At 38.0% G+C, this 13,276-nt stretch overlaps 1 protein-coding gene across 1 annotated transcript in view; it reads left to right on the plus strand.

The window, feature by feature from the left end:
* LOC109544138 (neuronal growth regulator 1) overlaps window positions 1-13,276 on the plus strand; it is a 76,043-nt gene that overhangs the window by 60,448 nt on the left and 2,319 nt on the right. The window contains exons 5-6 of the mRNA XM_048662055.1: window positions 4,131-4,271; window positions 6,059-6,275. Of these exons, the coding sequence (XP_048518012.1) occupies window positions 4,131-4,271; window positions 6,059-6,275 (358 nt within the window). The remainder of the gene's footprint in view (window positions 1-4,130; window positions 4,272-6,058; window positions 6,276-13,276) is intronic.

A 13,276-nucleotide genomic window follows, 5' to 3' on the forward strand; every position in this document is an offset into this window, starting at 1 on the left:
CCATGTTTCTTTGCTAAAAGTTTTTCTAGTTTATTTTCTCCTTAATAGAAAAACCGATGATGGTGGAAAAATACACCGAAACGAATTTTAATTGATAAATAGACAATAAATGACTGAAACCCAGGAATTAATTTTGATTTGGAGTTGTTCTTTTCGTAAAATCTCCCAGTAATCTTAGGTGGAAACTTCCGCACCGCAAGGCCTGAGCAGAGTTCACATTTCCAGGTCAATCCAGTCGAAAAAGCAACTCTTCTGCGAAACGCTGGCCGGAATAAATCGAGTTTGGATTTAGCGCCAGATCCAAATATTCAAATGTCGTTTGCGCGTTATGAGATTTCCAGATTAAATTTGATTGTTTTGTGTACCCTCGTTAGGATTTCAGCGGCAACAAGAATGCCGTCCTTTTGCCTAAACCTGCAACCTGCCGGAATTTATCTTAATTGGCTGCCAGATTATGACGATAAAATATAATAAGAGCTCGTACGATAAGAGCTCGTTAGAGCTGTTGTAGACAAAAAGGCCGCCTTAAAAATTTCCATTTCCATTCCATTGATGTTGCAGATAATAATTTTTGTGCATCAGCTCATAAGTCATTAACACTATTTACGAATCGGAAATTTGCTAGCTGAATTATTTGGAAACCTATCGAAAGCAACACCCGCCGGGCCTAAAAGCCATTACGTGTCCGAAATTCGGCCGGTTAATAATTCTGGATAATAAAAACGGGGGATTTTGGACAAATTCACTATTGGGCTTCGATTGGGTGCATTGGCGCTGAAGACTGGCTGGAAAGTTTCCCATTGGCCAAATGAGACAAACTAACAGAATCCACACAAAAACGTAATGAACCGCACACGTCAGTTAGGCAAAGATTAATCTTGTTGGAACCGAACCGGGACAACTTACGCCTAGCAACTGCGGTTTTCCAGCCAGAATCCGGTGTATTTCGACTTTTCCGTTGCTTCCGCCGCCCGACAAGAAAAACAAAGGAATCCGCAGAAAATTGGATAGATGTCCAGATGGACATCTGCGGTATTTTTCAAGTAAACACTGCCACGGTGTGCGATATTTTATCATTTCCTTTTCACGTTGTTGTTGAAAAATTGAACATTCTATRCACGGAAAATCGACGTATTGTGTGGGTTGGTTCRATTAATTGCTTTGGAAAATCCATTTCGACAGCACATTAATACATTTTCGGATATGGGCGCGTTTATTCAGTTGGTGTTTGTTCGRTTTGTCTGTTTCCKAAACCTGTTTTTTTCTKGCACTCTCGTTTGCAAAACGTCTCTTGTTTGACCTCGGTTTTTCAAATCCTCACTTTCCTTCCTTCTGATTGCTGTGGTGCAACAGCAACGGTTTTTGCACTTTTGCATTGCTTTAACGTTGTGCTGCATTTGCTTKMACTWYGKKCTTTCATAGACTATTTCTCARTAAATCGACCACCTTTTTCCAGCAGTCTTTAAGGAAAGCTTCACTCTCGCAGCTGTGTAAAGCTCAACTGAATCCATTCGCTAGTTTCTTTGAAATAAAATCGGGAACTTTGAAATTTTTTTTTAACAGTTAACCCCATTAAGACTATGTCTTGCAATACTCAGCAGAGATTTCAAGCTATGAAGTCCAAAGGCCTTTAAATGAAACTTGATTGTTTCTTCCCACAAATTTTGTATTGAATGCATCCATCATTATTTTGTCAATAAATCTTAACTTTAGATATATTTTTTTATTTTGCCCCAATTCTGCAGCTGGATTAAATCTCACGCTACTGTCTTCTGCAGCATTTAAATCAAGCTTCAGCTGCAAGTATTTTCTGTACCAATCAAGTCTTAAGAGATTTTTGTGAATTTGCCCCATTTCCTCAGCCCAATCTTCAGGAGGTCATTCCTCAAAAAACGGATTAAATCTCACGCTACTGTCTTCAACAGCCTTTAAAGCATGCTTTAGTTTCACTCCCTTGGTCCTTTCAACTCAATTGATGAAGTATTTTCTTTGCAAACTAAATGTAAACTTTGGACGATTTTTTTAATTTTTCGTATTTCCGCATTCCAATTTTCGAGGCGCCATTTCTCAAAAATCGGACGCAATCTCAAGTAATTTTCTTTGGCAGCCTTTAAATCAAGCTTCAGCTTCATTTTCTTGAGCGTTATAACTGTATCCGTAAAATATTTTCTGTGCCAATCGAATCTAAACTTAAGAGATTTTTTTGAATTTGTCCCATTTCCTCAGCCCAATCTTCAAGAGGCCATTTCTCAAAAACGGGATTCAATCTCACGCTACTGTCTTCAGCAGCCTTTAAATCAAGCTTCAGTTTCACTCCCTTGGTCCTTTCAACTCAATTGATGAAGTATTTTCTTTGCAAACTAAATGTAAACTTTGGACGATTTTTTTAATTTTTCGTATTTCCGCATTCCAATTTTCGAGGCGCCATTTCTCAAAAATCGGACGCAATCTCAAGTAATTTTCTTTGGCAGCCTTTAAATCAAGCTTCAGCTTCATTTTCTTGAGCGTTGTAACTGTATCCGTAAAATATTTTCTGTGCCAATCGAATTTAAACTTCAGAGATTTTTGTGAATTTGCCCCATTTCCTCATCCCAATCTTCAAGAGGCCATTTCTCAAAAACCGGATTCAATCTCACGCTACTGTCTTCAGCAGCCTTTAAAGCATGCTTTAGTTTCACTCTCTTGGTCCTTTCAACTCAATCGATAAATAATTTTCTTTGTAAACTAAATGTAAACTTTGGCAATTTTTTTAATTTTTCGTATTTCCGCACCCTAATTTTTGAGGAGTCATTTCTCAAAAATCGGAGGCGATCTCAAATCATTCTCTTTCGCAGCCTTTAACTCAAACTTCAGCTTCATTATCTTGAGTGTTGTAACTGAATCCGTAAAGTATTTTTTGTTCCAATCAAATCTAAGCTTAAGAGATTTTTTTGAATTTGCCCCATTTCCTCAGCCCAATCTTCAGGAGGCCATTTCTCAAAAACCGGACTAAATCTCACGCTACTGTCTTCAGCAGCCTTTAAAGCAAGCTTCAGTTTCAGTCTTTTGGCCCTTTCAACTGAATCGATAAAGAATTTCGTTTGTAAACTAAATGTAAACTTGGAACATTTTTTTTTATTTTTCCTATTTCTGCACTCCAATTTTCAAGGCGCTATTTCTCAAAAACCGGGCCCGATCTCAAGTCATTTTCTTTCGCAGCCTTTAAATCAAGCTTCAGCTTCATTGCTGCCTTGAACGTTGTAACTGAATCCGTAAAGTATTTCTTGTTCCAATCAAACCTAAGCTTAAAAGATTTTTTTGAATTTGCCCCCATTTCCTCAGCCCAATCTTCAGAAGGCCATTTCTCAAAAACCGGACTAAATCTCATGCTACTGTCTTCAGCAGCCTTTAAAGCAAGCTTCAGTTTCACTCTCTTGACCCTTTCAACTGAATCGATAAACAATTTCGTTTGTAAACTAAATGTAAACTTGGGACATTTTTTTTTTATTTTTCGTATTTCTGCACTCCAATTTTCAAGGCGCCATTTCTCAAAAACCGGGCCCGATCTCAAGTCATTTCCTTTCGCAGTGTTTAAATCAAACTTCAGCTTCATTGCCTTGAACGTTGTAACTGAATCCGTAAAGTATTTCTTGTTCCAATCAAATCTAAGCTTAAGAGATTTTTTTGAATTTGCCCCATTTCCTCAGCCCAATCTTCAGACGGCCATTTCTCAAAAACCGGACTGAATCTCATGCTACTGTCTTCAGCAGCCTTTAAAGCAAGCTTCAGTTTCACTCTTTGGGCCCTTTCAACTGAATCGATAAAGAATTTCGTTTGTAAACTAAATGTAAACTTGGGACATTTTTTAAAATTTTTCCTATTTCTGCACTCCAATTTTCGAGACATCATTTCTCAAAAATCGAACGCGATTTCAAGTCATTTTCTTTCGCAGCATTTAAATCAAGCTTCAGCTTCATTTTCTTGGGCGCTGTAACTGAATCCGGCTAAAGCGGACAAATAATTTTTGGGATCCGAAAAGTTTACTGATTTTGGCAGGACTGAAAGTCGCAGGTTTTCGGACACTAAAAACTGTTAATTAAAAAAATCATATAGTGGAAAAGCTGATGAATTAATTTGATTTTTAATTTTAGATATCCAGCGGTCAATCGCTGATTTCCCACTATGTCAACCTGGATATCGTCGTACCTGAAGCCACGATCCAGGGAAGCGCATCTGGAGAACATCACGTGGATGTTGGAAGCATAATTGATCTGATTTGTATTATTGATAATGTAAGTATCGCTTTGAAGCTGGGAAAGCGTGAAACGTTTAAGGCACATTAAGCAAACGACTGCTGCATGATTACATATTTTCCAGTGAACGTAAACTAAAGCATATCTGGACATAATTACGAGCTGCCCGGCACACAAACAAGCCAATTTCCGATAAAACTTCCGTGATTAATAAAAAATCCAGAAAATATATCGCTTTATTTGCAGATTGCCGATCCACTAGGGCATGGGAGCGACTAAAACTTCGCATTCTAAAGTTGTATAATTTAAATTACATTTCGAGCGCATTAAGTGAATCGGACGCAAAGTTCCAAGAAAAATGTTGCTTATCACTTAGTTTGAACGTCCTCACTCAATATGGAACTGAGCTAATAAAAGGAAAAAATTAATGAGAATTTTACAAGTAAACTTTTCATCGCCCCACTTTGTTACAACCAATACACTGATGACGTTTATAATGAAACTTCGTAAAAACTTTCGCAACTTGCGGTTTAATCGACGTCGTACATTCGAGTGATGGGCGTTCGCTGTTGCTTGAAGCGAAAACTTCTTTTGCGTAGATCGGAAGATCAGCGAATGTTTCCAGATTAATGTTTAATGTCTTTGTTTTTTCCAGTTTATTGCTTATAAGAACTGATGCATGAACACACTAGTTTGCGCTATTAGGAGCGAAAGTTTTCCATTGGCTTGGCAGGGTTCCTAATGCGTGAAAAGTTCGTGCAGTACTTAGCCGGTTGTTCGGAAAACCTATTCAATTGGGCCACGTTTTTGGAACTTTCTGCTATCATATTTTATTATCGGCAACTCGAGTTATTTTGCAGGCGAAAATTGCCCGAAATAAAGTCCTATTCTTATGATGACTCAACTGGGACTTCGGGGCAACACAATCGCATGTACACCATAGTCTTTATTTTTCGTTCCTTTAAAGGAACCTTCCGTAGTATTCTGATGCAAATTTTTTGTAAACTGCAAAATTTGCACTGGACTGAAGACATTTTTAAAAAAGATTCTGTTCCCAACAGCCTTTAAGGGAAGCTCCTGCATAATTTAAAGGAGACTCCAGAGGAATTGAGTTGGAAGCATTGGCCAGTTTTTTAAACAATTTCTCTTTCCATCCGAGCGAGTAACTGGCTCTTCTAACAGTCTTTAAAGGTCGCCTCACTTTCATGGATGTGCGATCCTGAGCGGAATCAGCTGATAAATGTGGCCAGTCTTCCTCTGGAAACTGACAATGCACAATATCTCAACCAATCAGACGCGGCTAGTTGAATAAATTTCCCGATCTCGGGCCAAAGTTTAACAGTTGTCTCAGCAACTGGAAACTATCATATAACTTCCAGTTACCAGCTGCTCTCAATACAAAGTTTGCAATATCATGGTAATGGCGCAACTTTGCAGGTTTGTCCGGAAGTTTTAAACGGATGCATCCGACCCCCAAATCACACGTATGTCTAACTAGAACAGTTGCACAAGTTGAAAAAATATTCAACTCCCAACTCGGGTGGTCCAGAGCGGCAAAAAAATTGCAGCCCCATTTTCGAAAGGCCCCAAACGGCAACATTCCGACACCCTCGGGACATGAATCCCGCATTCGGCGTTTTGTAATGAAAAGTGCTCCATTTGTGGAAGGCTTTTTATTGGAGGTGTTCGAAGTTTAACAACGGTTTCCTTTAAAAATCCCGAGGTTTTACTGGAAATGTGTAACGTGCGTGACGCGACTGGCAATCGAGCCGAACCGAAGCTGAATCGGCGGGGATTTTTTTTGCTAATGATGGTTTCTTGTGCAGAGTCCGACTCCACCGCAGTACGTGTTTTGGTATCACAACGACAAAATGATCAACTACGACAATGCAAGGGGCGGCATCACTGTGGAGACTGCTTTGGGCCCACCAAGAGCCCACAGCCGGCTCACCATCCAGAACACCAAGCAGGCGGATTCCGGAAATTATACTTGTTCTGCATCCAACACCGAACCGGCATCGATCCACGTTTTTATATCAAAAGGTACTAGAAACTCAACCAGTGTGTTCTGCTCCCAGAAGAAATGTTTAGATTCATTTGAAATTGAGCTGAGGGTTTTTTTTTTTGAAAAAATACGAGCAACACGTTGGATTTTCAGGTGTTGACGCACTAATACCAATGCGGCTGCCGCGTCAATGTAACGCGTCAGCGCATTTTATGATGCAGTTAAACAAAATGCGGGACACATTTCGAATTGAGTTTTTCTAAAAGGAATTTGCCATAAACAAAAATGCTTTACAAGTTCAGAGTTGGGCGTTCAATAGAGGATAGGGCGCTCTCAATGCCGTGAAGATATTGGRAACTTAAAWCAWMCTGACGAAAATTGTGCGCAGGAWTTGAARAAACTGTTGCSGGWCAMATTTTGWATCGCGTTTTTYRAAAMKAAATTTCTCAGAAACKCAAAATRYTCTASAAGTTCAGAKMWGTGCRATCAGTAAAKAAGAGTGCGCTMAAAATGCCGATAAAATGTCGAATTTCACTCATWGCCAATAAATTTTGGGCRGGATTTSAAGGAACTGATGCGGGACACATTTTGCATCGCATTTTTCAAAAATAAATTTCGCAGAAACGCAAATTACTCACAACACTAAATAGGAGTGCGCTCAAAATGCCGATAAAATGTCGAATTTCACTCATAGCCAATACGTTTTGCGCAGGATTTAAAAAACCTGTTGCGGGACAAATTTTGTATCGCGTTTTTCAAAAATGAATTTCTCAGAAACGGAAAATATTCTACAAGTTCAGAGCTGTGCGATCAGTAAAGAAGAGTGCGCTAAAAATGCCGATAAAATGACGAATTTCACTCATAGCCAATAAATTTTCTGCAGGATTTGAAAACACTGTTGCGGGACAAATTTTGAATCGCGTTTTTCAAATATGAATTTCTCGGAAACGCAAAATGTTCTACAAGTTTAGAGCTGTGCGATCAGTAAAGAAGAGTGCGCTCAAAATGCCGATAAAATGTCGAATTTCACTCATAGCCAATACATTTTGGGCATGATTTGAAAAAACTATTGCGAGACAAATTTCGAATCGCGCTTTTCAAATACAAATTTCTCAGAAACGCAAAATACTCTACAAGTTCAGAGCTGTGCCATCAGTAAAGAAGAATGCGCTCAAAATGCCGATAAAACGTCGAATTTCACTCATAGCCAATACATTTTGGGCAGGATTTGAAAAAATTGTTGCTGGACACATAATGGACAATATGGACATAATGGACAATAATTTCTCAGAAACTCAAAATTCTCTAGAAGTTCAGAGCTGTGCGATTAATAAAGAAGAGTGCGCTCAAATTGCCGATAAAATATAGAATTTGCGAATTTAAAACTGTTGCGGGACAAATTTTGAATCGCGATTTCCAAAAATAAGTTTCTCAGAAACGCAAAATACTCTACGAGTTCAGAGCTGTGCGATTAATAAAGAAGAGTGCGCTCAAAATGCCTCCAACATGTGTTTAGAACAGCAGCAAATCTGTCCAAAGCCAAACTTATTTCCAATCAGCAAAGCAAATAAATAAAAATATAAAGGATCCATAACACTTCAGTTGCTTGTCAGAAAACTAGACTCAGTTCATGTTAAAAGGTTTATAGATTAGAGATCATGTTTAGCAGCTTTTTGCAAGCTGGCGCCCTATCCTCCGTTAGTTCTGAAAAAGTGTTTCTACATTTCATTTTCACACTAAATACAATAAACATCCACTTCGATTAAAAAATTTTTTGAATTTGAATGAAAAAAATTAAAAACAATTTTCTCCACCTGAGTGGCAAAAAACCCACAGAATAAAAATGCTTTATAATCATTTGATTGTTCGCCCTTTCGATGACTCAATTATTTTCGTGTCAGTTCGATTTCAGTTTGTTTATTGTTGACATTTTTGTAGAAATTTCCTGTTCGCACGGCAATATTTCGAAAGGAAAAGTTAATTTTCCTTTCCTAAAAAAATTGACTAAACAAAAAACCGCGAGAAATCACTCAAAAATGAAGCGCTCGCTCAACTTTTTAAATTTCAAGTAATTAAAAATGTCCTTTAAAAGTTCCTGATTTCAGGAATTATTCATAATTTTCATTGGAGCTTTATCTTCTAGTTATGATCATCTTTGCTCTTTTTGTATTATATGTTTTTCAATGTCCTCTGGGTCATTGCTTCATCTGCTAGCGCCAGATCTCAAGCTTTAATTAGTCAAAATGTGCCATTTATAACTCTGTCCAGTGCTCCAAATGGGCAAAAACAGGCAGAATGCATAGCATTTTGGCCTAATCTTGTATATCATATTCAAATTTCGCCTTTTATTTCAAGCTTGAAATTTTCTTGTCGCGTAACCAASAGCTCARTCGGAGCCAAACTCACACTACAACTAAGCTGACTGTTAGTGTGGCAATTTCCAATTTTTSGASTGTTTTTCTTGAATGTTTGGTGTTATTTTTGTAAACCACAGTCGAGAATAACGAGTCTCCGTTGCATTTAAAATAAATGTACACATCCGTTCTGSGACTGTATATTTTGGCACTCTATGGAAATTATCTTCGTCCACCCTCAATTTGAAACTAATAGACCCTGGCTGGCTCAATACTGTTAAATAATTCAAAAATGTGTACGCTTCGACTCTGGTATTATCAAAGAAAACAGCGGTATTAGCGCAGCTAGTGGAATATTAATGGATACGCTGGCTGCCAGCCCATGTATGCACACTGTGTAGTCATAATAAATACAAGGGAAATGCAAACGCCATGAACAAACGATAACCCGGGGTGTTTTCCAATAGACTACATGTTTGTTCTTCTCCAGGTTAAGGGCGTTTCTTTAGATTACGCTCAAAGACAATGCGATATGTGGAAGCTCGATGGAATCTCTGATTGCATCGCTGCTAGTAGGTGGAAAATTGTTTAAGCTTGAGAGTGAATATCCATGAGAAAGCGAAGCTCCAACGGTCTCTAATAAAACAAAGTGCGTTCGTTCCATACGCACCATGATAAAACACAGAGCGACCCCATTAGCCGAATTAAGGTGTGTTGACTAGAGACACTTTATTGCCATTCTGAACTTAATTAGGCCGGTTTAATCGCCTAGTTGCGTAATAAAACTCTTTATAGTCTAATTAATATTAATAAAGTGTAATGAGTCGGGGCCGTAGACATAATTATTGTTTTTATCCGGCGAAGTAGGCACCCCGTCCGAATGCTAATAAAATATTAAATATCCGCACTAGCGAAGGGGGATCAGTTTTCCGGGCTCGTAAACTTCGGTTCCGGGTTAATATGGATGAGTTTTGCAGGTTTTGGGGGCCGCGTATTGTCTGTTTCAGTGTTTCATTGCGGCAAATTCGCCACCCAACTGGATCGCGTTGCGATTTTGATTCATTTGAAGTTTTTTTTTTTGGAAATGCGTCCAGAGGTTGAGATTTTTTGCAAAATAGTCTTCTAATTTTCTATGTAAGTATGTGAGCTAAATCCATTTAATGGTTTCTTCGCATTTTATTTGGGAACTTTGGCAGGCTTTGTCAGAATCAAATCGGTAACTTTGGGCATTTKTTTCACTTTTTGCCAAGTTCTTGGGTCAATAATAAGGAAGAAATCGTCGGCTGAAGATCGCGAACTCTCAAAAAACGCTTAAAATGTGGCGAAAATATCTATTATTTCGTATCTGAAACTTCTAGCATGTTTTTTAATGAGTTCGATGCATTCGATGCGTCCGTGAGCTGAAAATGATGTAAAATTTAAAACAGTTTGAGAAAATTTTAATTTTTTCAAAAAATTTACCCCCACCCTTGGAAAAATTTCGACCAAAAATCAAAATTTCGCATGCGTGTTTTTTGAGCTCAATCGATTCCTTTCGACGTAAGAAGGTCACAARTRTGCRTTTATAAAGTKTTTGGGTCAATAATAAGGAAGAAATCGTCGGCTGAAKATCSCGAACTSTYAAAAAACRCTTAAAATGTRSYGAAAATGTCTATTATTTCRGAYCYGAAACTTCTAMCATGYTTTTTAAWGAGWTCGATGCATTSCTYGCGTCCGTGAGCTGAAAATGATGTAAAATTTAAGACATTTTGAGAAAATTTTAATTTTTTCAAAAAATCGACCCCCATACTWRGRAAAATTTCGACCAAAAATCAAAATTTTMCATGCGGGWTTTTTGAGMTCAATCGATTCMTTTCGACGYAAGAAGGTCACWAATGTGCATTTATAAAGTGTTTGGGTCAATAATAAGGAAGAAATCGTYGGCTGAARATCCCGAACTCTTAAAAAACGCTTAAAATGTGGCGAAAAGGTCTATTATTTCGGATCTGAAACTTCTAACATGTTTTTTAATGAGTTCGATTCATTCCTTGCGTCAGTGAGCTGAAAATGATGTAAAATTTAAGACATTTTGAGAAAACTAAAATTTTTTCAAAAAATCGACCCCCACCCTTAGAAAAATTTCTACCAAAAATCAAAATTTTACATGTGGAATTTTTGAGCTCAATCGATTCCTTTCGACGTAAGAAAGTCACAAATGTGCATTTATAAAGTGTTTGGGTCAATAATAAGGAAGAAATCGTCGGCTGAAAATCCCGACTCTTAAAAAACGCTTAAAATGTGGCGAAAATATCTATTATTTCGGATCTGAAGCTTCTAGCATGTTTTTTAATGAGTTCGATGCATTCGATGCGTCCGTGAGCTGAAAATGATGTAAAATTTAAAACATTTTGAGAAAATTTTAATTTTTTCAAAAAATCGACCTCCACCCTTGGAAAAATTTCGACCAAAAATCTAAATTTCGCATGCATGTTTTTTGAGCTCAATCGATTCCTTTCGACGCAAGAAGGTCACTAATGTGCATTTATAAAGTGTTTGGGTCAATAATAAGGAAGAAATCGTCGGCTGAAAATCCCGACTCTTAAAAAACGCTTAAAATGTGGCGAAAAGGTCTATTATTTCGGATCTGAAACTTCTAACATGTTTTTTAATGAGTTCGATGCATTCCTTGCGTCCGTGAGCTGAAAATGATGTAAAATTTAAAACATTTTGAGAACATTTTAATTTTTTCAAAAAATCGACCCCCACCCTTGGAAAAATTTCGACCAAAAATCTAAATTTCGCATGCGTGTTTTTTTAGCTTAACCGATTCCTTTCGACGTAAGAAGGCCACAAATATGCATTTATCAAGTGTCTCGGTCAATAAAAAGGAAAAAATCGTAGGCCGAAGATCGCGAACTCTCAAAAAACGCTCAAAATGTGGCGAAAATGTCTATTGTTTTGGATCTGAAACTTCTAACATGTTTTTTAATGAGTTCGATGCATTCCTTGCGTCCGTGAGTTGAAAATGATGTAAAATTTAAGGCATTTTGAGAAAATTTTAATTTTTTCAAAAAATCGACCCCCACCCTTAGAAAAATTTCTACCAACAATCAAAATTTCACATGCGTGTTTTTTGAGCTCAATCGATTCCTTTCGACGCAAGAAGGTCACAAATGTGCATTTATAAAGTGTGTGGGTCAATAATAAGGAAGAAACGAATCCGAATCGAAATCGGATAAAGATGACGCATTCCGAGCTTAAAGTATTCAGCTAAAATTTCTTGAAATTAAATCCTAAGCTTTCCAAATTACAAAGGCAATTTATCAATCAATACACGCGATACAAAGCCACTCTTTTAAGTAGCCTTTCGCTACAGCTTCACTTTCACTGTTCTTTTAGGTTCAACTGAGGCTCTTGAGCCTCTGGAACTTGGACAGTTTAAGCGGAGAAATCAGAAATCCTGGACATTTTTTGACGTTAGGCAATTCCAGCACTGCCACCTTCATAAGGACCTTTAAAAGAAGCTTTACTTTCATTATTAAGTTGGGAAATTTGGCTGTTTCCATGATTTTACCCCATTTCCGCAAAACAGTATTCAATGGGCCGTTTCTTAATAACTAAACCAGAATAGAGCAGGCGGCTCTATTCGGGAGCTTTTAAAGGACACATCGGTGTCATGGTGGTGTGAATTTTATCGGAATCCATTCAAGAGTTTCATTGGCATTAAATCGGAAACTTTCGCAATTTTTGTTACTATTTGCCATTTTAGTGGTGGGCGGGTTTACACGGAGAATTCAACCCCCAATCAAACCCAATGGAACCCAATTGGATTGAACGAATTTTAACTTTCGGCCCGTTTACGAATATTCCTAAGTAACATGGGTAGATGCACTCCCTAATCCAGTCAACTGTACCTGCACACCTTTCTTTTCTATTCCATTAGTGGATGGCCCCACAGGCAAAAGAAAAAAAAGTGAAACCCACTGAAATCGATCTAACGTTGCGTTTGGCCCAACAAACAGAGCGAATTTTTTTCGAGTGCGACTTGGGGCGCGAAAATTCCCCACTGAATTTCCCCATTTAACAACTGGATGTAATAAATTGATTTTTCAGCATAGGCGACTAGTGAATCGCCTGCGGAATTGTGGAAAAGCCGCTAAATTGATTTCTGGTTATTGGATTATTTGCTGGCTTCGCTTTTGATAAGGTGGCCAATTTCGGCACATTAATAGCAAGTGTGTTGCCTCATTTCTTTAGTACAGCGAGGCATATTTGCCCGGCCGATTTCCGCATCAGAAGGGTGTTTTCTATTAGCGAAAACCCAGCCTATAGGTCAAAAAGGATTTTCCTATCAGATTCGTCCGGAATATCATGTTTTCCGGCCGCTGCTGATGTGGGTCCGAGGGTGCCATTTAATAAATGACGTGCTTTTCCTTCGTTCCGTGCGTCCTGGAAAATGCCGCCAACTGTTAACTGAAACGGTTCCGAATAACCGGCCCACTATAAATAGATGTGGTTTTTCGTGGCATACTATTATTCTATTCTATTATGTTCGTGCGATACTTTGATGGAATAATAAAAACAACATATTTAGTGAGGGACTTCGCTCGCCAGCCCATTAGTCATACTTATTCATTATTAGGCAAAGCGATAAATCGTCCTTCTGATGACACAAGGCAAATCGACTAGATTCTATTATTTTCTGG

Source organism: Dendroctonus ponderosae, unplaced genomic scaffold, assembly GCF_020466585.1.
Source record: "Dendroctonus ponderosae isolate FM_Combo_2020 unplaced genomic scaffold, Dpon_F_20191213v2 Dpon_F_20191213_10, whole genome shotgun sequence".
In the NCBI taxonomy this organism is placed as follows: domain Eukaryota; kingdom Metazoa; phylum Arthropoda; class Insecta; order Coleoptera; family Curculionidae; genus Dendroctonus; species Dendroctonus ponderosae.